This window comes from Bos grunniens, chromosome 5 (genome assembly GCF_055505025.1).
Source record: "Bos grunniens cultivar Pamir isolate PY7600 chromosome 5, Bosgru_T2T1.0, whole genome shotgun sequence".
Classification (NCBI taxonomy): domain Eukaryota; kingdom Metazoa; phylum Chordata; class Mammalia; order Artiodactyla; family Bovidae; genus Bos; species Bos grunniens.
In genome coordinates, this window is record NC_141169.1 from 100,568,313 (window position 1) to 100,593,822 (window position 25,510).

The 25,510-nt window shown below is 34.2% G+C and overlaps 1 protein-coding gene across 2 annotated transcripts; it reads left to right on the plus strand.

The window, feature by feature from the left end:
• Nucleotides 1-1,174: 1,174 nt before the first annotated feature.
• KLRK1 (killer cell lectin like receptor K1) lies at nucleotides 1,175-23,915 on the plus strand. Of its 2 annotated transcripts, none has more exons than XM_086404148.1 (8): nucleotides 1,175-2,161; nucleotides 10,065-10,108; nucleotides 13,525-13,632; nucleotides 17,384-17,476; nucleotides 17,672-17,707; nucleotides 18,307-18,458; nucleotides 18,757-18,860; nucleotides 20,388-23,915. In XM_086404148.1, exons 3-8 carry the CDS (start codon nucleotides 13,527-13,529, stop codon nucleotides 20,503-20,505), a joined length of 609 nt encoding a protein of 202 aa, XP_086260274.1. In that variant the 5' UTR covers nucleotides 1,175-2,161; nucleotides 10,065-10,108; nucleotides 13,525-13,526; the 3' UTR covers nucleotides 20,506-23,915. The 2 variants fall into 2 exon arrangements, with proteins under 2 accessions (XP_086260274.1, XP_086260273.1); XM_086404147.1 differs by lacking the exon at nucleotides 1,175-2,161 and adding an exon at nucleotides 9,829-9,958.
• Nucleotides 23,916-25,510: the final 1,595 nt, after the last annotated feature.

The window sequence follows — 25,510 nt, forward strand, 5'->3', positions numbered from 1 at the left end:
CTGATAGTACAGTTAGTGTACTGACAGTTAACTTTAGCAGTTCTATCAGCTTGTGCTGCATGATATCATTTTTCATCTTATTAAATTACCTCTTTATTTTTTCATTTTAAAAAGTCTCGTTAAGACAGCAGTTATTAAAATAATTCTTTTACATATATATAGCTATATTTAATAAAATGTTTTAAATTATAAACATTCTTAGAATTTAAGTGGAAAGCTATTCCATATATATTTAACCTAATTTCAAAATTACTGTAAACTTTATGTATGTTATTTGTAGATAAGCATATATAATTAATTTTAAGTGTAATATATTGTTTCTTTGCATTATGCTTTATTTTTTTCTCATCTTTCACAAGAGATATTTTTTACTTTCCTCTACAGGAACTTAATCATTTAATATGCCTTAGATGGTGCAAGAATACACAGAAGAACTGTACAAAAAAGATCTTCATGACCCAGATAATTACAGTGATGTGATCACTCATCTAGAGCCAGACATCCTGGAATGTGAAGTCAAGTGGGCCTTAGGAAGCATTACTACAAACAAAGCTAGTGGAGGTGATGAAATTCCAGTTCAGCTATTTCAAATCCTAAAAGATGATGCTGTGAAAGTGCTGCACTCGATACACCAGCAAATTTGGAAAACTCAGCAGTGGCCAACAGAACTGGAAAATGTCAGTTTTCATTCTATTCTCAAAAAAGAACAATGCCAAAGAATGTTCAAACTACCGCACAATTGCAGTCTTTTCATATGCTAGCAAGGTAATGCTTAAAATCCTTCAAGCTAGACTTCAACAGTATGTAAACCGAAAACTTCCAGATGTTCAAGCTGGATTTAGAAAAGGCAGAGGAACCAAAGAAAAGCAAGGGAATTCTAACAAAAAAATCTACTTCTGCTTCATTGACTACACTAAAGCATTTGACGGTGTTGATCACAACGAACTGTGGAAAATTCTTCAAGAGATGGAAATATCAGAGCTCCTGTCCTTCCTCCTGAGAATCCTGTATGCAGGTCAAGAAGCAACAGTTAGAACTGGACATGGAACAACAGACTGGTTCCAAATTGGGAAAGGAGTATGTCAAGGGTGTATATTGTCACCCTGTTTATTTAGCTTGTATTCAGAGTATATCATGTGAAATGCCAGGCTGGATGAAACTCAAGCTGGAATCAATATTGCTGGGAGAAATTTCGGTAACTTGAGATATGAAGATACACCACCGTTATGGCAGAAAGTGAGTAGGAACTAAAGAGACTCTTGATGAAAGTGAAAGAGGAGAGTGAAAAAGCTGGCTTAAAATTCAAGAGTCAAAAAACTAAGATCGTGGCACACACTCCTATCAATTCATGGCAAATAGATGTGAAAAAATGGAAACAATGACAGACTTTATTTTCTTGGGCTCCAAAATCACTGCGATGGTGACTGCAGCCCTGAAATTAAGACTCTTACCCCTTGGAAGAAAAGCTATGATGAACTTAGATAGCATATTAAAAAGTAAAGACATCACTTTGCCAACAAAGATCCATATAGTCAAACTACAGTTTTTCCAATGGTCATGTACAGATGTGAGAGCTGGACCACAAAGAAGGCTGAGTGCTGAAGAATTGATGCTTTTGAATTGTGGAGCTGGAGAAGACTCTTGAGAGTCCCTTGGACAGCAACGAAATCAAACCTGTCAATCCTTAAGGAAACCAACCCTGAATATTTATTGGAAGGACTGATGCTGAAGCTGAATCAGGATTGATGCTGAATATCATTTGGAAGCCACCTGATGTGAAAAGCCGACTCACTGGAAAAGACCCTGATGCTGGGAAAGACTGAGGGCAGGATAAATTTCTTCTATAGGTCATTCCTGAGTAGAGCCACCTGTACTAAACAGTAGTTTTATTAATTATTTATTTTTTATATTGTAGTGTTATATGTCGATCTCAATCTCCCAATTTAATTCAAAGCAATACATACACTGCAATGCTAATTGCAACACTATTTATAATACAACAACAACCAGGACATGGAAACAACCTAAATGTCAATTAACAGATGAATGGACAGAGAAGATGTGGTCCATTTATGCAGTGGAGTATTACTCTGCCAGAAAAAGAATGAAATAATACCATTTGCTGCAACATGGATGGACCTGGAGATTGTCACTCAGTAAAGTAAGTGAGACAAAGACTCACACTCAATTCTTGTCATTCTAGACTGTTCCATGTTCTATCCATCTCCAGATATTCATAACCTCACTTAAGCCAGCAATACTGGACTACACATAGCTCTCTTTATTCATGTTAATACCTCTTTCTTCTAAGTCTTCATCATTTCTATCATCAATTCTTGGTGCATCTTAGCCCCATTCAACTTGATATCTAACATGTATGTATAAGAGTTGCTCAGCCATGTCTGACTCTTTAAGACCTCATGGAATAGGTAGTCCATGGAATTCTCTAGACCAGAATCCTGGAGTGGGCAGCCTTTCCCTTCTCCAGGGCATCTTCCCAACCCAGGCATTGAACCCAGGTCTCCTGCATTGCAGGTGGATTCTTTACCAGCTGAGCCACAAGGGAAGCCAATATGAGACATATTGTTTTAAATATACTCCTTCCAAATCACCTAATCCAGGACATCTTCCTAACACTATTCCTCACAATTTATACTGATAATCCATTATGAAATTGTCAGATATAATTATCTCTTCTATAATACCTAGTAATTGTGTTTACCATTGTAAATTACATGTTAATTTAAAACCATATGCTTATGTCTATAAACAGATTGTGAACAATTAGATAATAGGGACTGTGCTTTGTATTATTTAACTATATATATATATATAACTAGAAAAGGTCAGTTTTCATTCCAATCCCAAAGAAAGGCAATGCCAAAGAATGCTCAAACTACTGCACATTTGCACTCATCTCACATGCTAGTAAAGTAATGCTCAAAATTCTCCAAGCCAGACTTCAGCAATATGTGAACCGTGAACTTCCAGATGTTCAGGCTGGTTTTAGAAAAGGCAGAGGAACCAGAGATCAAATTGCCAACATCCACTGGATCATGGAAAAAGCAAGAGAGTTCCAGAAAAACATCTATTTCTGCTTTATTGACTATGCCAAAGCCTTTGACTGTGTGGATCACAATAAACTGTGGAAAACTCTTCAAGAGATAGGAAAATTCTTCAAGAGAAATTTGTATGCAGATCAGGAAGCAACAGTTAGAACTGGACATGGAACAACAGACTGGTTCCAAATAGGAAAAGGAGTACGTCAAGGCTGTATATTGTCACCCTGCTTATTTAACTTATATGCAGAGTACATCATGAGAAACACTGGACTGGAAGAAACACAAGCTGGAATCAAGATTGCTGGGAGAAATATCAATAACCTCAGATATGCAGATGACACTACCCTTATGGCACAAAGTGAAGAGGAACTAAAAAGCCCCTTGATGAAAGTGAAAGTGGAGAGTGAAAAAGTTAGCTTAAAGCTCAACATTCCGAAAACGAAGATCATGGCATCCGGTCCCATCACTTCATGGGAAATAGGTGGGGAAACAGTGGAAACAGTGTCAGACTTTATTTTTCTGGGCTCCAAAATCACTGCAGATGGTGACTGCATCCATGCAGAAATTAGAAGATGCTTACTCCTTTGAAGGAAAGTTATGACCAACCTAGATAGCATATTCAAAAGCAGAGACATTACTTTGCCAACTAAGATCTGTCTAGTCAAGGCTATGGTTTTTTCCTGTGGTCATGTATGGATGTGAGAGTTGGACTGTGAAGAAGGCTGAGCACAGAAGAATTGATGCTTTTGAACTGTGGTATTGGAGAAGACTCTTGAGAGTCCCTTGGACTGCAAGGAGATCCAACCAGTCCATTCTGAAGGAGATCTTTCCTGGGATTTCTTTGGAGGGAATGATGCTGAAGCTGAAACTCCAGTACTTTGGCCACCTCATGCGAAGAGTTGACTCATTGGAAAAGACTCTGATGCTGGGAGGGATTGGGGGCAGGAAGAGAAGGGGATGACAGAGGATGAGATGGCTGGATGGCATCACTGACTCAATGGACGTGAATCTGAGTGAACTCTGGTAGTTTGTGATGGACAGGGAGGCCTGGCATGCTGCGATTTATGGGGTCGCGAAGAGTCGGACACAACTGAGCGACTGAACTGAACTGAACTTGTAAGTCATGCATATTTTTCACTTCAGAGTGATTTTGAAAAGAGTTACTATTTACATGGCCATTTATTCACAAATTATAAGTTAATACTACAGCAGGGGAAAGCTCTTATGTTTCACTATATCAAATAGATTGATATTAAACAAAACAAATATGAAATCTTCTAGCATGGGCTAAGTTAATGTAATGAAAACACTTCTTTGTTGAAGAAATGATCCCTCAGTAGAATTGTTTATTTTTTAAATTACAGAAGGCTTCAGCTAAGATGGGGCTAAGGAATTATTTATCTGTTACTAACTCAGGAAACCATGCCAATCAATAGTATTTGCCAAGTTGGTGATCTAGTCTCTTCCTCTTCCTGCTGAAGTATACATTCAAGATTTATGAAATCCCTGCCTTGTGTTCATTCTACTACAATATACTGGTTGACTTTATATGTGCCTTGCCAAGTATGTAACACCTAGCTGTGTTCTGAATTTGTATTAAGTTCTGAATAATCATTTCTTCAAGTTTGTTTGCCAATCTTTCACTTTGTCACTGGGCATTTCACTTCTGGGCCAACATGCCCGTGAGTATCCAGATTCAACTCTGTTTCTTCCAGTCAGATTTATTTACTTCATTGCTCTAGTTATGAATTTTAGAATCTTCTTGCCCTGTCTCTTCGATTCAAACACATTTATGGAAAAGTCAAGACTAGAAAAGTTTCTGTTGGTCATGGTCATACAGCTTATGCTTGCATTTCCAAGCAACTGTCCTGCAAACACCCCTGACCACATCCACTTTTAGTATCACAGCTTGAGATGAGTATCCTGCCCCAAGGACAGCTTCCCACCACAAAGTTGCACTGTGGCCTCACCACCTCCGCCCCTTATTGTACACAGGAAGAGCTTAACACAGGCTCAGTCATGTAAGCCAGACTGCACCTTACTGGCCAAGAAGACCTGTTGATTAGCTGCCCTGGTTATTCTCACTTAACAAATTTAATTTTGAAGAGCTTGTTGAGGTGGCAGTGGTTATTCTCAGATGACTTGAACACAGGTTGTTTGCAAAGCATTGTAAATTTCTATCTCCAGTAGTTTTAAAATGTCAGATAAATATGTCCCTATAAAACCTATACATGTATTTTTGTAGTCAAATTACTCCATCTGCATAAATTAATTTAGTTGGTCCAATAAAATACCATTTATTAGAAAGTATGTCTTCTGAAAGCAATGTCATGTACTTCTGCAATTTCACATGTCACTGAAATATCACTACTGTTCAGCACATCATCAATAAATGATCCATGGTGACTGGTGCAGCATTAATGTATGCTGAGCATTGACAAAGATATTGGAATTTCATTATATATACTATCTTTTTACACAAGTAAGTTTTTAAATGTCTCCCCCGCCTTTTCATTTTTTTAGCTCACATTCCTGACTCACAGCATATCTCTTTAAGAATCCTTAAAGACAGATGTTGACTGGACTTTTGTGGTAATCATTTTGCAATATATGTGAATATTGAATCATGCATTTGAAACTAATATAATGTTATATGCTAATCAAACCTTAATTAATAAATTAATGAAAAATTGTTTGCCCTCTATCTTAAAGAAAAAAAGACTCCTTTTCTCACTCTCAGTTTACAGAGGGAGCTTTACATATGACACAATACTCTTCATGCTTACTTTGTCTCTTTCCAGAAACTGTTCTTGTAAATATGTTTTTGTGAGTTTTCCACAGGACTCTAAGTTCTTCTTTGAAATAAATAAAATGAGTAGACTATTCAGATGTTCTGTTTCTACTTTATTTTTATCTTTTTCTTGGTCTTTTATTTAAAAGACACATCGGTTAAACCTAAAGCTGCTAACATAAAAAATAACCCTTCAAGTAAGTGTGATTTAGATTTCCCCATAAAAAAACCCACATTCATTTCCTTTTATAGACCAAATATTATTTTTAAATGTGGTTTTAAGAAAATGTCTGCCTGTATTTCTTATGTCAAGGTCTAGCTTTATTCTGTAGCATTGGCAATGGAAAATGTGGATTAGCTGAAAAGAATATTGGTCAAAGACTATCAGAAGATAACTATTTGTTCCCCTCTACGTGTTTTACAGTCACTTGTTTTGTTTATTCTTGAAATTATTTCACACTTTCTTTTCCATTTTTCTATCAACTACACTAAAACGCAATATCTATTACAAGGCAAGAAATTTTGCCTAGATTATTTAACATTCTCAAGGTTTAGAAAAGCATCTAGCAAGTAGTTGTCACTAAAAACATATATATATATATTGAATAAAATTGTTTATTGTTCAAGTTGAAACACACTACCAAACTTGCTTTCCTTCTTTTCTCAGTATATTGTTAAAAATTTTGAATTTGATAACCTTTCATTTCCTTATAATTTTACAGTGTTTTATTATCTTATCTTATTTTATATTTTATCTCAGTGTTTCAAATAAATGAAAATAAATATATATTTATTTATTATAATACAATAATATAATATATATTATGTATACTGAATCAATCTTATGAATTGATATCTATCTTCATGTACTCACTTATTTTTATGCACACCAGGTTATGATTTAAGTTCATAATTCTCCATATGATGTATATATGGCAGAATGTATATACCCACATTTGGGTTTTTATACTGGTTTAAAAATTCACAGCAGTAATTAATAGTACCTCATTTTCTACTTTATCTACAATGCTACATAATCTATTTTTTCACTGATACACATGACTTCTTCTTGTTTGTATCTTTTCTCTTTCAGTTGGCCTGATTTATGTTCTCATGTCATTTTGTTGTAACAAAACTTTGTTGAACATAGCTTTAGCAAAAGTCTTGATATTTAGTAGAAAAAGAACACTATTTTTTTTTTCTTCTTCAATAGTGATAGGTCTACTCTTGGATTTTTCTTTAATGAACATAGCATAACAGAGGATATTAATTGGAAGTGAATTTAGCCCCTAAAATATTTTAGGATTAATTGGCATATTTATTAGATCCACTGGTCCTATTAAAATTTAGCTGTGTTTGAAAATATTTATATAAAATTATAGAATAAGTTCTATATAGATCTCATCTATTTCTGTTAAATTTGCTCATAAGTATCTAACAATGTTTCTATTGTGGCTGTTAATTGTTTCTGTTTATTATTGACCTTTAGTATGAGAGAATTTACAAATTAATGTTATATTCAGTTATACTAATATTATTTCTATTAACTAGTCATTAAATTATTTTTATATTCTATGTTGATAACTATATCATCAGCAAAAATTTTTTTAAGTTCTTATCTTTTTAATTTTCTGTGGTGGTCTTAAGTGTGCTGGAGAATCTCAATGATATTGAAAAGAAGTGGTATTATCATCATTTTGTCGTAATGATTTTCTAAAAATCTACTAATACATTGAGGTTAAGAATGATGTTTATCAAATTCAGGGCTGCCAGGGGGAAGGGATAGTTAGGGAGTTTGGAGAGATCATCATACACACTACTATATTCAAAATGGATAACCAACAATGACCTATTGTATATTACATGAAACTCTACTCAATGTTTTTTGCCAGCCTGGATAGGAGGGGTGGTGTGGGAGAAAATGGGTGCATGTATATGTATGATTGAGTCCCTTTGCTGTTCACTTACCACACCATTGTTAATTGGCCATACTCCAATACAAAATAAAAGCTTAAACTTTGAAAAAAAAAAAAAGAATGTTTATATAGATTCTGGTATATATACTAAAGATTGTTTATCACAAAAAGTTGTTGAATTATAATAAGTATGCATTCCATCTTGATGCAATCATGTTCTTTTATTTCTGTAATTTATTGTTTGTAGCATTATATTTAACATTCTTCTGAAAGAGAATTATTACAATCCTGAAATGAACTAAATTTGATCATCTATATGCTAAGCAGTTTTATACAGTGTTTGATATGACTTGGGGCTGTTTTACAATCTTGTAACAATGTTCATAAATAAGATTAACTTTTCCTTTTCCTGTTAACACATTTTCATCTAATTTGGAAATCAAGGTAACTCTAGTTGTAGTGAAAAAAATAGCAACAACTCCTTTTCCCCCTATAGTTTAGAAAACTTTCTATAATTTATAATGAAAGTCCTTGAAAGTTAATTTCTCTCTCCTATAAAACTATTTGACATTTGTGCTATCCATACAGAAAATTTTAAAATCATATATTGATTTCATAAAAATAGCTATAGCTTTATCAAATTTTGCAGAGCTTACTTTTACCTATGTTAATTTTATCTCACTCATTTTGTACATAGCAAATAGTTACAGTTAACTAAAAATTATCTCCTGATAATTATTTCTTATTTATTGAATAGACTGTGGATTTACTGGTTGAAGTTCTGTTTTTACAAGCACATGTTCAGTGAGACAACAGACTGGTTCCAAATTGGGAAAGAATTATGTCAACACTATACATTGTCACCCTGCTTATTTAATTTATATGCAGAGTGCATCATGAGAAATGCTAGACTGGATGAAGCACAAGCTGGAATCAAGATTGCTGGGAGAAATATCAATAACCTTAGATATGCAGATGACACCACCCTTATGGCAGAAAGCAAAGAAAAACCGAAGAGCCTCTCAATGAATGTGAAAGAGGAGAATAAAAAAAGCCGGCTTAAAACTCAACATTTAGAAAAGTAAGATCATGGCATCCAGTCCTATCACTTCATGGCAGATAGATGGGGAAACAATGAAAACAGTGACAGACTTTACATTTTTGGGCTCCAAAATCACTGCAGATGGTGACCGCAGCCATAAAATTAAAAGACACTTGCTCCAGAAGAAAAGCTATGACCAAGCTAGACAGCATATTAAAAAGCAGAGACATTACTTTGCCAACAAATGTCCATATAGTCAAGGCTATAGCTTTTCCAGTAGTCGTGTATGGATGTGAGAGTTGGACTATGAAGAAAGCTGAGCACTGAAGAATTGATGCTTTTGAATTGTGGTGTTGGAGAAGACTCTTGAGAGCCCCTTGGACAGCAAGGAGATCTAACCAGTCCATTCAAAAAAAATAAAATAAAAATAAGTCCTGAATATCCATTGGAAGGACTGATACTGAAGCTAAAACTCCAATACTTTGGACACCTGATGTGAAGAACTGACTTATTGGAAAAGAATCTGATGCTGGGAAAGATGGAAGGCGAAAGAATTGGGTGGCAGACAATGAGATGGTTCAATAGCATCATCGACTCAATTGACATGAATTTAAGCAAACTTGGCGGATAGTGGAGGACAGAAGAGAGTGGTGTGCTGCAGTTCATGGGGTTGCAAAGAGTCAGACATAAGTCAGGGACTGAACAACACTAACAACATGTACACACATATGTATATATACACGTATGTGTTTAGATATATACCTATATATGTATGTATGTATTAATAGTATATATATTAAAGCTATCTCTCTGTGGTTTCAGTTTATATGATACAGCACAATTAAGTCCACTCAAATGAAATGATTAAGAAGTTTTATTTTTTCTCCTTTTTTTTCTTCTACCCACTACTTACAACCATATTTTATAACAAATTATTCACTTTTGGAAAAAATTCAGAAAGTGATTCTGTTATCCCATCATTTGTTTCTTAAAACTCTGGCCATTTGTTATCACTGAATTTACCATTTTTTAAGTCATAAGATGATGTTAGAACCTAACATTTATTCCATCAAAAAGGGAAATATTCTGTGCAATGAGAGGCGGAAGTACTGTGGTTTGTGAGGTGCTTTTTCAACAGAAAGATGAGGTGAGCAAAACATCTATCATATCTTTCTTCAGGGATCAAAATTGACTGGAAATCGCTAGTGTCATTTCTAAATGGGAAACTCAGGACATGTCTTTTTTTTTTTCAGGAGGCTCTTATCCACAAGAATCAGGATCTTCTTTCTCTGATCAGGTGTGTGTCTGTGTCTCTCTGTGTGTTACTAACAGCTATTGTTCAAGATATAAGAACTCTTGAGGTTTTAACCTCAAGAAAGTTTCTAAAAATATTTATGCTGTAAGGTAACTCTAGTTGTTTCTTAAGTGTTTGAATTGACTTACTGAAGGCAAGGAATACTTATTACTTCTGGGGTATATTCTTTTTCACTTTATTTAATGATGGATAAGTAGGATACACTTATTGAAGAATCAGAAGTTATGATGTTTCTATAAGATGAAGTCTTCAAATAAAGCTAAAAGAATAAATCGTTATGGGACTAGAGAACTGAATTTCAATTTAAAATTTCACACATGAGTTTTCTACTCTTGTGCGAGTCACTTACCCTATGTGACATACAACATTACTTGCAAAAATGAAACAAATTATTTTCATTGTTTCCAACAACCATGATCAAATATAAAACAACTTTTTAAAAAATCTAAGCATTATACATATTTATTCAACACATTTTGTCTGAGAGCTGTGCTAGACAATGTTAAGATATTAATATATAAACAAATGTGAGATTAGTTTTGTTAATGATGATGATGGTGATAACTTGTAAGTGATGGCAATGATATGGACAGAAGCTCAAAAAAAGCATACTAGGAAAAATCATTCAATAAAAGTTTATATATCCTACCCAGATTTACCTTGCAAAGAATGCAGTTACTGCTGTATCCTAGTGTAGGTGAATTAAAAGCAACTATTACATTTTTTAACAGTTTGAAATGATTACTTTTTATTTTCTAGTAAGGGAAAATTTAAAGGTTAATTTACTTGATTTTATATGAAGTCTCACTTACATTCTTCCCTTTTTTTAATATCTGCATGCATGAACCTTTTCTGTATTTCTCACTTTTCTAATGTAAATATATCAACTTACCACAAGGAGAGAAAACTAGAAAAAAAATCCCATTTTTATTTTATTCAGGAACCCTTTCTAAAAAATGAAGGCTCTGAATTCATCTTTGATATAGATAAGCAGTCATAATTATACAGTGAGATTGGTCTGAGATAGGTGGGCTTATCATGGCATAGGTATGTACTTTCCATATAAATGGAGTTCACTCTTTCTGTATAATTTTAAAATATCCAGAATTTGATACTAACATACAAGTCACAGAAAAGCAATTTACTTTGAATCACTTATGTTCATTTTATATTTTAAATCAAGGCTTCAAAAACTTGAAAGCTTTTTCCCCCTTCATTAACTAACAAAGTAATGTATCTCACAATCTAAGGCAGCCTAAAATAATAATAGCTTTAGGATTTGGAGTTAGAATGGAATTTTAATCAAGCTTTTACCAGTCTCTAGCTTTGAGATCTGGGACACTCCACAGCTTCTATGGACTTAAGTTTCCTTTTCTAGTAAATAGAGACAAAAAATATGTCATATTTACCTTAGTGGATCTCTGTGATTCAACTAAAGTGACATAAATTTGAAAATGCTTCTTAAACTAAAAGTATTATAAATTACTTATAAGTGGTAGCATTATATTAAGTAAGCAGTATGACTTTGGCCATCTCTAAGATTTAATTTCTTCAACCATAAAATACTCTTACCTTATTCACACATTTAATAATAAAGTTTGCTATGTTACATATTATGTGAAAGTCTTTGTCATTCATTTGTGTCTGACTCTTTGTGATCCTATGGACTGTAGCCCACCAGAATCCTCTGTCCACGGAGTTCTCCGGGCAGGTTGCCATTTTCTTCTCCAGGGGGGTCTTCCTGACTCAGGGATCAAACCCAGGTCTCCCTCATTGCAGGCAGATTCTTTACCATTTGAGAAAATAATGTTTTAGTTTAATTTTAGGTATAAAAGGTAATTCATATTAGCATTTCATTTATAAAGAGGCTTTTATATATTCAGTAATGATTACTATTCAAAAAGAAAGAAAAAATTATTTTTCACTTACTTTGTTCAGAGGTAAGAGTCTTTGCTTATCTTTATCCTAAAATTTTAGACCCTATTTTATTCTTTGTAAGTCCTTTACTATAAAGAATATTAGATACACTAGTATATACTCTTTACTACCTGATTTACATTATTGACACTAGATGTATATTATTTACTTTCACTTTTTAAATGATCCACATCAGACTGTGTTAATATTCCTTGTTTTTCTTCATCCAAACCCCTCCCCTTTTCTTTCTCTTTCTTTCTTCTTGTGATTTGTGAAGTTATTAACTTAGTAAATGTGGCTCGGTGAATTAAACAAATATCTAACTCCGTAGAAACCGGTCTTTTTCATGATACACTGTCTTTATTTTAATGTTATATTTCATTACAACATTAGTACTTTAATAGTACATAGGATCTTGCTAGAGATATTTTGCCATAGTATAAATATACTTTGTTTATCAGTTTAGTTCAGTTCAGCTGCTCAGTTGGGTCGGACTCTTTGTGACTCCATGGACTGCAGCATGCCAAACCTCCCTGTCCATCACCAACTTCCAGAGTTTACTCAAACTCATGCCCATTGAGTTGGTGATGCCATCCAACCATTTCATCCTCTGGTGTCCCCTTCTCTTCCCGACTTCAATCTTTCCCAGCATCAGGGTATTTTCCAATGAGTCAGCTATTCTCATCAGGTGGCCAAAGCATTGGAGTTTCAGTTTCAGCATCAGTCTTTCCAATGAATATTCAGGACTGATTTCCTTTAGGGTGGACTGGTTGGATCTCCTTGCAGTCCAAGGGACTCTCAAGAGTCCTCTCAAACATCATAGTTCAAAAGCATAGTTCAAAAGCATCAATTCTTTGGCCCTCAGCTCTCCTTATAGTCCAACTCTCACATCCATACATGACTACTGGAAAAACAATAACCTTGACTAGACAGAACTTTGTTGGCAAAATAATGTCTCTGCTTTTTAATATGCTGTCTAGAATGGTCATAACTTTTCTTCCAAGGAGTAAATGTCTTTTAATTTCATGGCTGCAGTCACCATCTGCAACGATTTTGAAGCCCCTAAAATTAAAGTCTGCCACTGTTTTCACTGCTTCTCCAACTATTTGCCATAAAGTGATGGGACCAGATGCCATGTTCTTTGTTTTCTGAATGTTGAGCTTTAAGCTAACGTTTTCACTCTCCTCTTTCATTTTCATCAAGAAGCTCTTTAGTTCTTCTTCACTTTCTGCTTTAAGAGTGGTGTCATCTTAAGGTTATTGATATTTCTCCTGGCAATCTTGAGTTCAGCTTGTGCTTCATTCAGCCCAGCATTTGTTTATATCACAAAGTATAAAAATCATAAGGTAATACAAAATAAAAGTAATTTTATGTTATGCTTTAAAAAGGATATGAATGGAATTGACAACTTAAATTTTAAACATTTATGAGCTGAGTGGCAGAAAGCCGGTGACATAATGGCTTGAACTGTTTTTCTCCAGAGATGAGTGAATCTCATACTTATGCCAGTGAACGAGTAAAGTCTTGTGCTTCTAGACAATGGCAAAAGAGAACATGTACATTAACCACAAGCCAACGTGGAGAAAACCGTAAGTCCTATATGTTCCATTTGTCTCTCAGTGTACTGAGGTGAATCTTACAAACTGTGACTAAATTGATGATGAGCATTCAGTTTATTTTACCTTCATGAAGAAAGCAGAAATGAGATTCTCTTTCATATGCTATATGATCTTGCCTGGTAGCTCATATGCTACTGGAATATATAATAAAATTTAGCAGAAACTGTTGTGTTTAGAATCTTTTCATGCCCTAAAAATGATGAAATCATCATAATAATGAAGACAGTAATTTCTAAGGGATTGCTGAACAACTAGACTTGTGTGTGTGTGTTCAGGTACTCTTTGCAACCCCATGGACTGCAGCCTGCCAGGAACCTGTGTCCATGGAATTTTCCAGGGAAGAATACTGGAGTGGGTTGCTCCAGGGGTCCAGGGGATCTTCCTAAGCCAGGGATCAAACCTGGGTCTCTTGCATTGGCAGACAGATTCTTTATCACTGAGTCACCTAGGAAGCCATGAAAAACTAGCCTTAAGGAGAAGTAAATAGAAATGGAAAACAGAAGGGAAATATCAAATTTCCTTCAGTTCAGTTATGTCCTTAAACATTATGGAGGAGATGACTTGACTGCTATTCACAGAAATGTTCCTGGATGGTGAATAAATTATGCTCTCCTCTTAACCAATCTGGAATATTGTGAAAAATAAAGCCTGAGATAGCTTACACAAAAGGAAAAACAACAGGTTACTCTCACCTATAAATTTTGATTAAATGTTATCAAATAACATCATTTTACAATGATTAATTATAGGAATGAAACTGTGCACTATGTAATAATCAAAGTGGAAAGATTGTATGATCATATACATAATGCTGAAAAGGTTTCAGATGAAAATCAATATGAAATCTTAATTACAAAGAACTTAATTTTAGAAACCTCTAAAATATAAGTACTGCTTTTAATATATTTTTTCAAAAGCTACCATTATGCTTATTGCTAAATGGCAGCAGCATTTTCATTGTAGTTAGAAAAAGAGAAGAATTTTCATTATTATTAGTTGAGTAACATTGATTGTTTTGCAGTGTTAACATGAATTAACAAGAAAAGAAAGAGGTAAATGGTATAAAATTGGAGTTAAAAGGCAAAATTAATATTATTTAAAAAAATATGTGATTTAAAATATTTTTTAAGCCTTCACCTAAAATATTACAAACAATAAGGGTATCTAGTAAGTGGTGGAGAGGGAAATGGCAACCCACTCCAGTGTTCTTGCCTGGAGAATCCCAGGGACGGGGGAGCCTGGTGGGCTGCCCTCTATGGGGTCGCACAGAGTCGGACACGACTGAAACAACTTAGCAAGCAAGGAAGCAAGCAAGTAAGTGGACTTGATTGAAAATAAGACAAAAATCAATTGCCTTACTAACTACAAAAACAAGGAAAATGTGATGAAAAACAAATGCCATATGCATAGAACAATATCAGAAAAGACTGGCAGCACACTTTTAAATTGAAAAACCTAGAAATAAACTTACTCTTTTAAAATTGTTCCGATGAACATAAAATAAGACATGTAATATAAATAGAAACTATTCAAGGATAAAAGATATTTTAAAAATGTAACTTATCTCTCCATATTAAAGGAGAAAGGGATGACAGAGGATGAGATGGTTGGATGGCATCACTGACTGGATGGACTTGAGTTTGAGCAAGCTCCAGGTGTTGATGATGGACAGGGAAGCCTGGCATGCTGCATGTAGTCCATGGGATCACAAACAGACACGACTGAGCGAATGAACTGAACTGAATTTATACATTTAGTGTAATTCTAAGGAAAAACCATTGTATCATATTTTTAAACTGACAGGTTCTTGGAAAGCTGATATTAAAAGTCTTAAGGCACATATAGGGCTTCCCTAGTGGCTCAGACGGTAAAGAATCAGCCTGTTAACGTGGAAGACCTGGGTTCGCTCCCTGGGTTGGGAAGATTTCCTGGAGGAGAGCATGTCAACTCAATCCAGTATTCTTGCCTGGAGAATCCCCACAGTCTGAGGAGCATGATGTGCTACAGTTCACGGGGTTGCAGAGTCTGACACGACTGAGAGACTAAGCACAAGGCACATATGAAATGTAATGATAGGGAAAATCATCTGGAAAATGAAATATAATATTATATTGTATGCACTAACAAATACTCAAGTATTTTACATATTAGAAAAGTTTACATATTGTTTAAATGGAAACATAGACTAAAAAGTATAGAAATAAATGCAGGTACAAATTGGAATATATTATATGCTAAAGGTAGGGTTTCATGTCAATGAGAACACATTGATTTATTGAGCAAATGTTAGAAAAAGTCCACTTGGAAAATAAATTTTTTATAAGTTTAGCTCCTACATAACTTAGTAAACAGATACACACACACACGCACACACACAGCCCTACCAAATAAACCAAATACAAAAGGAAACCACAAGATATCACAAATGAACATGGGCATAACATATTTTACAAACTCAGAATAATGAAGATACTTTTATTCATATCAGAAAAAGCATAAGCCATAAAGAAATGTTTGATTAAGTCAACCATTACCCATTTTGATATCCCAAAAGTATCATATGTAAAGTTAAAACAAAATGGTATCTGGGACATGTATTTGCAAAGCATGTGGCATGAAATGAACTAATAATTTTAACCTGAAAAGAAACAGACCAGACATAGACGTCGCAGAGAAATTAAAAAAAAAAAAAGCATTGTTTAACCTCATGAAAAAATGTTTAATCTTATTCATAACAGGAAAAAGAAAGTTAGATTTTAAAAATAATACTGTGTATCATATATATATATATATACTTAAAATGTAGAGAAATAAAAATATTTGGTGTGAAGGAATGTGTGAGGAAACAGGCTTTTGAATTTATTTTTGGTGCTACATAAATTGGTGTGGCTTCTTTGGACTGAAACTTTCAATCATTACAAAAATTGAAAAAGTATGTTCCCTTTGATTAATTTCTCCTAGACAGGTACTCAAAAAACATGCACAGATATATGTGAAATATTACTCATATTGTTATACCTAAAAGCAAAAACTAAGAAATCATTTAAGTATGTATTGGAAAAAAAATAAACATCTGCCAATAATTAAATTTTTCCCATATACTGATGAAACACAATGCAAGAAGCAAAACCAATACAATATCGTAAAGTAAAACAAAATAACAATAATAAATTTTTTAAAAAAGAAGCTAATTTTAAAAAAATTGACAAATTTGTAAGACATAATATGGAGTAATCACCAGGATATTTTTTTAATGTTTCCGGAATATTTTGTGTACTTCCTTAAACATGGGAACACATGTATACCTGTGGCGGATTCATTTTGATATTTGGCAAAACTAATACAATTATGTAAAGTTTAAAAATAAAATAAAATTAAAAAAAAAAGAAAGTTGAAGGAAACTGTCTGTATTTCTTATTATATCTGTGTGAAAATTTTTAAATTTTTAAAATGATAACTGAGATTTATTCTAATGGAAGAATGGGACTAGGGAACTTGAAAAAAGGAGTAAGAATGGATATTACATTTTTTATACCCTTATTTTTAAATAATTTACAAAATACTTGTTTTACCTTTTACTGAGAAAAATAGTCACAGGGAACTGATATCAACCCTCCCCCCTCAATTAAAAACATTTCTAATATTTAAGTTAAACAGAAAGGTAACAGAACCTTTTCTCATATTTCTCACTCTTTTTTTTTTTTTTTTTTGTCTTTGACAGCATCTCCATTTGTCCTTGCCAGATCCATTGCTATAGCCATGGGGATTCGTTTCATTGGAGTGTTAATAATATGCAGTGCCATGATCATAACTTGTAAGTGATAATAGAGAAAGTAATTAGCAGCAATATTTATCTAACCATTGTAGTGCATTAATTTAACTAGTATTCAGAGGCACAGAAATATAAACTAGTAATATTGAGTATATTTTTTATTGAGCTTATACTTTTGCTTAGACTATCAGTTACTAACAATATAAACTCTTTCAATAACTATGATTATTTTAATAGCATTATTCAACCAAGAAGCTCCAATTTCTTTGAAAGGTAAGTGAAAATTTTCTGATATTTTGATGCACAAACTGCATACATCTATACATGGTTATAGGCACACATCTAATGGCATGAACAAGAAAGAGAATACGAAAATGATTAATTCTTCTCTATAATTCACTGTAGATATATTTATTTATAATGAGGAGGTACTTGCAAAAAGTAAAGCACATCATTTCGGCATCCCCCCCTATATAAATCTGTAGAGATACGTTCTTGGGCAGGACCATATTGAGTTAACTAACTTGAATTCTAGAGTTGAAATAAAAAAGGTATTTAACCTGTCCAGATAAAATCTGCTCTTATGTTCAGACCGGCTTCTTTACCCAGGTGGCGCTAGTGGTAAAGAACCCACCTGCCAATGTAGGAGACATAAGAGAGATGCAGGTTAGATCCCTGGGGTGGGAAGATCCCTGGAGGAGGGCATGGCAACTCACTCTAGTATTCTTGCCTAGAGAATCCCATGGAAAGAGGAGCCTGACAGGCTACAGTCCATGGAGTCACAAAGAGTCAGAAACAACTGAAGAAACTGAGCATGCACACACACATAATGTTCAGACATGCAGAATTAACAATGTATTCTACCTTTCTAGAAAATTACTGTGGTCCATGTCCTAAAAACTGGATATGTTATAGAAATAACTGCTACCAATTTTTTAATGAGAGCAAAAGCTGGCACCAGAGCCAAGCTTCTTGTATGTCTCAAAATTCCAGTCTCCTGAAGATATACAGCAAAGATGACCAGGTTGAGTATTTGTTTTAAATCCCCTTTCTATATTTAGTCTTAACATATGAACTGACTCACTGGAATGTGAATGTGAAACATAAGAGAGGCACTAAGACTCAGATATAACAAACCCAAATCTTTTTGCATTAGAAATAAGAAAGCACAGAAATTCCAGGTATTTTGTATGTGGTGTTTAAGTCAGAATTATGCTAGTGGAGAGAATGCATTCCCCCAAGTGTGGGGGGAAATGGTTAAATGACTATGGCCTTGCATTTATGAAATTCTGATCTCTGATTTTATTTGCGGTTTCAAACAGGATTTCCTTAAATTGGTGAAGTCATATCATTGGATGGGACTAGTACAAGTTTCCACAAATGGTTCCTGGCAATGGGAAGATGGCTCCATTCTCTTGCCCAACCTGTAAGTTTCCTTACCAATTGGAAGGAAATGTAATATTGTATTTAGTGTAATATTGCAACAAGGACTACCTATCTTCTGACTTCATTATATACTTGGAATTTGAAGCCCCTTGTACATCTTAGAATTGATCTGGGATGGCCTCATTTCTGTGTTACCCAAGGTTTTACTTTTAACAAAAAAGATTTTACTCTCTGGAAATACTAAGATCTTATATCATCTCATTTCAATATTTTTCAGGCTGCAAGTGCAAAATTTCATTTTTGCTAAAAGCAAAACAACTAGCATACCCAAGTTCTGTTTCTGCATATTATTAATATTTGTTGAGTGTGACTCAGTTTCCAGGAACTACACAGAAATAACTAGAGATTAGTAGGGCTTAGAGTCTTCAAAAGCTTCACACTTCAGAAATATAGTTATAAATAAATAAAGTGTAATCCAGTGTAATCAGTACCTTTGTGAAATGTGATGAGAGTAGGTTGGGAAAACAAACTCAAAAATTGAAGAAGCATATGAAAAAAAGTGAGAAAAATTGAGGCTTTAATGTACATAGATTGAGACCAACTAAGAGCAGTTACTAAAAAACCTCTTGATTTTTTCCCTACAATGGCTAGTTTTTGCTATATTAACAAAGTTTGTTCTTTTGTCTTTTTAAATACATATACTATCAAACCTTGTACTTTTCGTTTCCTCAATTTCACACTAATGTAGCATTATTACTCTTTCTTCAACTTTCAATTTCCTGCTGGTTCCTAGTAGAAAACAAACCATTTATTACATTACTTATATAACTACAAAATATTCAAGCTGGGACAAAATAGATACACAGATACAGCAATCTGTACATGGACTACCAGGCTTCTCAGGTAGCACTACTGGTAAAAAAAACTGCCTGCCAATTCAGGAGATTTAAGAGACTCGTCCCTGAGTTGGGACGATCCGCAGGAGGACAGCACGGCAACCCACTCCAGTATTCTTGCCTAGAGAATCTCATGGACAGAGGAGCCTGGAGGGCTATAGTTCATGGGCTTGTAAAGAGTCAGAGAGGACTAATATGACTTAGCATGCATGCACACACACTTGTATATGTATGTTAGAGGATTTCACAGTTTATTTTTATATTTTTACCAAGTAAAATTGCATATATCTGAAGAAGATTGTTAGTTTTGCACACAACGAGACATCTGCCAACTTCTAAATTGAATTCTGAATTCATTTCTAAGTATTTGTTTTAATTTTTTTGCTTTCATTTTGACTCACATACATAGATGAAAAGATTTCAGACTTTTTACAATTGACTAATTTCCAATGTACAAAAGATAGTGATATAATTTATAATAGAATGCAATTTTTACTGTTATTATCTTAGTTGGCTGTATTTTGCATATCTATGAATTAAGAAAGAACATACATGGCCCTAAAATCTCCTGAAATGATATTATTTCAGTGTCTATATTTAAATATTATTTCATGTTTGTATTTCTGCATTAATAAAGCTGTGAATATAATCTATCCTTCTCTCTAATCTAGACTAACAATGGTTGAAATGCAGAATGGAACCTGTGCAGTCTATGGCTCAAGTTTTAAAGCTTATACAGAAAATTGCTTAACTCCAAACACATACATCTGCATGCAGAGAATTGTGTAAAAGCTTATAGTTAATAAAATATGAAGTATTCAAAGACTCGAGAGCCGTGTTCTCAGAGAACGCTCACAACAAGAACAGTTCTTCTTGTGTTCAAGAAGAACATACACAATTCTTGAAGAAAACTTAAGAAGAAAATTCCATATAGTTACTTAATTTTTCCATGTATAGCATATAAAAATTTTTTTGCAGGGAATAAAAACTAATAGATAAAGACAAAAAGGTATACATATACAATGGAGTAATACTCAGCCATTAAAAAAAGAACAAAATAATACCATTTGTGGCAATATAGATGGGCCTAGAGATTGTCATACTGAATGAAGACAGAGAAAGAAAATTATCGTATGAAATAGCTTATTTTTGGAATCTAAAAAATAAATGATATAAATGAACTTATCTACAGACTAGAAACAGAATTACAGACCTAGAAAATGAATTTATGGTTACCTGGGAGTGGAAGGATACTTAGAGAGCTTGGGATTAACATGTACACACTGCTATATTTAAAATAAATAACCGACAAGAATCTACTGGTTAAAAAAAAATGGGAAGGGGACAAAAGAATGATATAAATGAGATGTGATTGACTATGTGTTGATAATTTTTCAAGCTAATTGGTGACTCCATGGGGTTTTACTATACTATTTCTTCCAGTTTTGTATATGTTTTAAATTTTCCATGATTTGGGAGAATGGCACTGAAACATGTATAATATGATATATGAAATGAATCACCAGTCCAGGTTCGATGCATGATACTGGATGCTTGGGGTTGGTGCACTGAGATGACCCAGAGGGATGGTACGGGGAGGGAGAAGGGAAGGGGTTTCAGGATGGGGATCACGTGTATACTTGTGGCAGATTCATGTTGATGTATGGCAAAACCAATGCAATATTGTAAAGTAATTAATCTTCAATTAAAATAAATAAATTTATATTTAAAAAATTTGTTTTAAAAATTAAAGCTTGGTGGAGGGAATATGAGATTTCATTTAATTTTCTATATTTGAAATTTTCAAAGTGAAAGTTGAAAAATCAATAAATACACCCTCAAATCTTAAAAATTCCTCTACAAATTTAATAAAGCATATGACATGTTTGGCAGAAGTTGAATTATTCCTTGCAAAAAGAATATGGCACTAATTGCTACAAAACTTAGAAAATAAAGTTGAATTTGAAGGAGACTTACAAGGCTTCTAGGGAAAAAGAACTCTACGCCTGAGCTGAAATCTGTAGAATGACTAGAAGTTGTCTGGGCAAATCATTTAGGGTACCAGAATTCTTGGCAAATGAAATGCTACATGCAAACATGTAGAAGTTAGAAGAGTCTGTGACTAGGGAAAGCCGGTTTGGTGGAAGCAGAATGATAGAGAAAACGAGGAACATAAGATGTGGTGGAGAGAGAAGCAGAGTAATAACTAGTAACAACTTTTTATTTTATTCTCTATTCTCAGGGCAATTACTCTTTGTTTTGTGAAGGGCATTAAGAAGTGGGTTGAACAGCATTTTAGGTGGAAATTAGTATAAAATACCATGGAGAAAACTATTTATTTTCTACATAGCCAATCAAGGGCTGAGGAATGTCTTAGATCAACTTAAGTTTTAAAATCATTGCCTGAATTTGTATAATAGGCACCACCCAGAATCAAAGAAATGGCAACCCACTCCCGTATTCTTGCCTGGAGAATCCCGTGGGCCAAAGGAGCCTGGCTAGCTACAGTCCATGGGGTCTCAAGAGTCGGACACGACTTAGTGACTAAGCCACCACCAACAATCAGTCATGTTTACCTTAAGATTTTATTATTAAATTTTTAAGTCATAAAAAGCATGCAAAAAAGCACATATGTTAGCTTTGGAGAAATTAAGAAATTTAAATTGGGCTTGGCTTCTGTTTCTGGAACTAAGGAAGGGACATTATTAAGTTTCACTGAAACTAACAACAAAGAAGTTTTATGATATAGTGTATACAGTTTAGAGAAAGCACTGCTAAACGAACAATGGTAAAAACACTGTGGAAACTCAGAATTTAGTGAAAATGAAAACCCTAAGAGCAAAGCAACCACAGAAACTAGCTTTCATTCTGAGGGTTTTTAATACTCTTGGGGAACCTTAGTTTCTGTTTTAATGGTTGTGAAACAAGCCATAAAGTTCAGGGGCCACCTAACTAAAGGATTAAATACAAGTTTTCTTTCTAAACCTGGGACCTTCAAAGGCTGCAATCTCATATTGTTGTTGTTGTTTAGTCAATAAATCATTTCCAACTCTTTTGCAACCCCATGGACAATAGCCTGCCATGCTCTGTCCACGGGATTTCTCAAGCAAGAATACTGGAATGGGTTGCCATTTCCTTCTCAGGGGGTCTTTCAGACCCAGGATCAAACCCACGTTTCTTACATCTCCTGCATTGGCAGGCAGGTTCTTTACCACGAATCACCAGGGAAGCCCAATCTCATATACTGAATAAGAAATAAAACTTGTATTTCAGGAAACAGTAACAAGGACCCTTGCTAGTGAAGCAAATCAGAATATGTCACCCCAAAATATGCCTCTTTGACATGAAAACCATTTTGAGCTAAAAATAATTAAGAAGGAACTTGAAATCACTACCTCAAATATATCTGCACCCTATTTTCATAGCATGGTTATTCAAAAAACCAAGACATGGATATGACCCAAGTGTCTGTCAACCATCAAACAAATGAGTGCATAAAGAAAGTGTGATACATAAACAAAGGAATACTATTCAGGTACATAGAGAAAGGAAATCTTGTCATTTGCAACAACATCAATGGACCTGGAATAAGCCAGACACAGACAAACTCTGTATGATCTCAGTTCTATGTAGAATCTAAAAAAGCCATATTCATAGAAACAAAGAGTTGAATCATGGCTTCCAAGGCCTAGGGGGAGGGAAAATGGGAAGATGTTGGTCACAGGTACAAATTTCCAATTATAAGGTGAATATGTATAAAACAGATATACTGTATAGCACAGGGAACTCTACTTAATACACTATGGTGACCTGAATGGGAAAGAAGTCTAAAAGGAAGGGGATTTATGTATATCTGTGGCTGGTTCATTTTACTCTCCAGTAGAAACTAACATAACATTGTAAAGCAACTATACTCTAATAAAATTAATTTTAAAAAGTAAAATAAAAAATATATAAGATGAATAAGTTCTGGGGATTTGCTATACAAGTTGGTTGCTAAGAGAGTAAATCTGAAATATTTTCACACCATAACAAAAAAAAATGATGATTATATGGATGATACATGTGTTAACTAAGCTTATTGTAGTACTCTTGTCATAATATATGTGTGTAAAGCATCACATTGTACACCTTAAATGTATACAATATTATGTGTCAATTATATCTCAATAAAACCTGTGAGAGGAAAAAAAAAAAAACTGTTGGTGGTTTCCTTTTATCACCTAAACAAAGCAAAAAACAAAGAGAAACAGCAAATACAGAAAACAAGGTCTCTCTCCTCCTTTTTTCCATATCAAGTCAGGCTATAAACTCTCATTTGACTGGAAACAGACCCTTTCGCCCACTGACAGCACCAGACAAATCTTAAATCTTATTTCATTACTTTCCTCCCAGATATTTACCTTCCCACAGTTTGCTGCCCTGGGGAGCTTAAAATTATTTATCTTTGTTCTAATATCTCTCTACAAATTTATTGTCCTTTGTGATGCTACATAACCTGCACTTCTAAGTCCTCACTTTGAACTACTGTTCCATTTAGGTTTCCCCCAAGTGATGTGCACTGCATGTGTTAGCAAACTTTTTTTTTTTCTTTTGTACTTTTCTTTTTAAACTTTACAAAATTGTATTAGTTTTGCCAAATATCAAAATGAATCCGCCACAGGTATACATGTTTGTTAATCAGTGTTTGATTCAAGAGACCCACGTGAAAACCTAAGATGGATAGAGGCAAGTTTTGTCTTCCCTGCACTAGTCTTGACCTCTGATGAAAAGAGAAAGTAAAAATCTCCATTGAGCATTTCTAATCACAAATCAGCCCTCTTTTTTAGTTTATAGCCCAAAGCCTGCCTGACAGCGAAGCCCAAGAGTATTGTATTCAAAAATTTATTTAAAGTGGTCAAGGTGAATAATGGTCTACCTACTAACAACACTAATACCTTCCAAAAGAAAGCAGCTTCAAATCCACTTATCAAAAAATTTTGAAAAATAATCATCCAGATTTCTTGGACAAAGACAAATATTGAGGAGGGGGAGTGGGGAATGATCTAAGAGGGGAAGAGAGAGAACAAATATGATAATATTTTAACATAGAAGTAGTGTGGATAAAGGACATATATGTAAGTGTGTGCATATACTTTTTCAGTTTTTTTGTGTGTCAAAATGCAAAGCTAAAAGAAACAAACGAAAAACCCCTGCAGTCATCCTTGAAGTCCCTCTTTCTCTTTCATAACACAACTAATGTATCAGTAAATCTGAACACTGCTCATATATACATCAGCCTTCATTTCTTATCACCTCCATTATTATCAGACCTGCTGCTATTGATGAATTGCCAAAAATTGATTTTACTTAAATATTTTTATTTTACCTTAATCTTTGAAAGATATTTTTACTGGATATGGAATATTATTTTTGGTAGTTTTTTTTTTGTCATTTTCAAAGTGAAATAGCATTAAATTCTGCCTTCCATTATTTCTGTTATCTGCTTGGATTACTGATGTTCTCTTTCTTTGGCTATTATTGGTATTTTTCTCTTCATCTTTGTTGTCAGCATTTTGACTATAATATGGGCTTCCCTGGTGGTCAGGGGTAAACAATCGGCCTGCAATGAAGGAGTTGCAAGAAACACAGGTTCCATCCCTGGGTCCAGAAAATCCCCTGGAGGAGGGCACTGCAACCATCCAGTATTCTTGCCTGGAGAATCCCATGGACAGGTTGGTGGGGAGCAGTCCATGGTCACAGAGTCAGACATGGCTGAAGAACTTAGCACGTGTGCCTTGGTATGGTTTTGCTT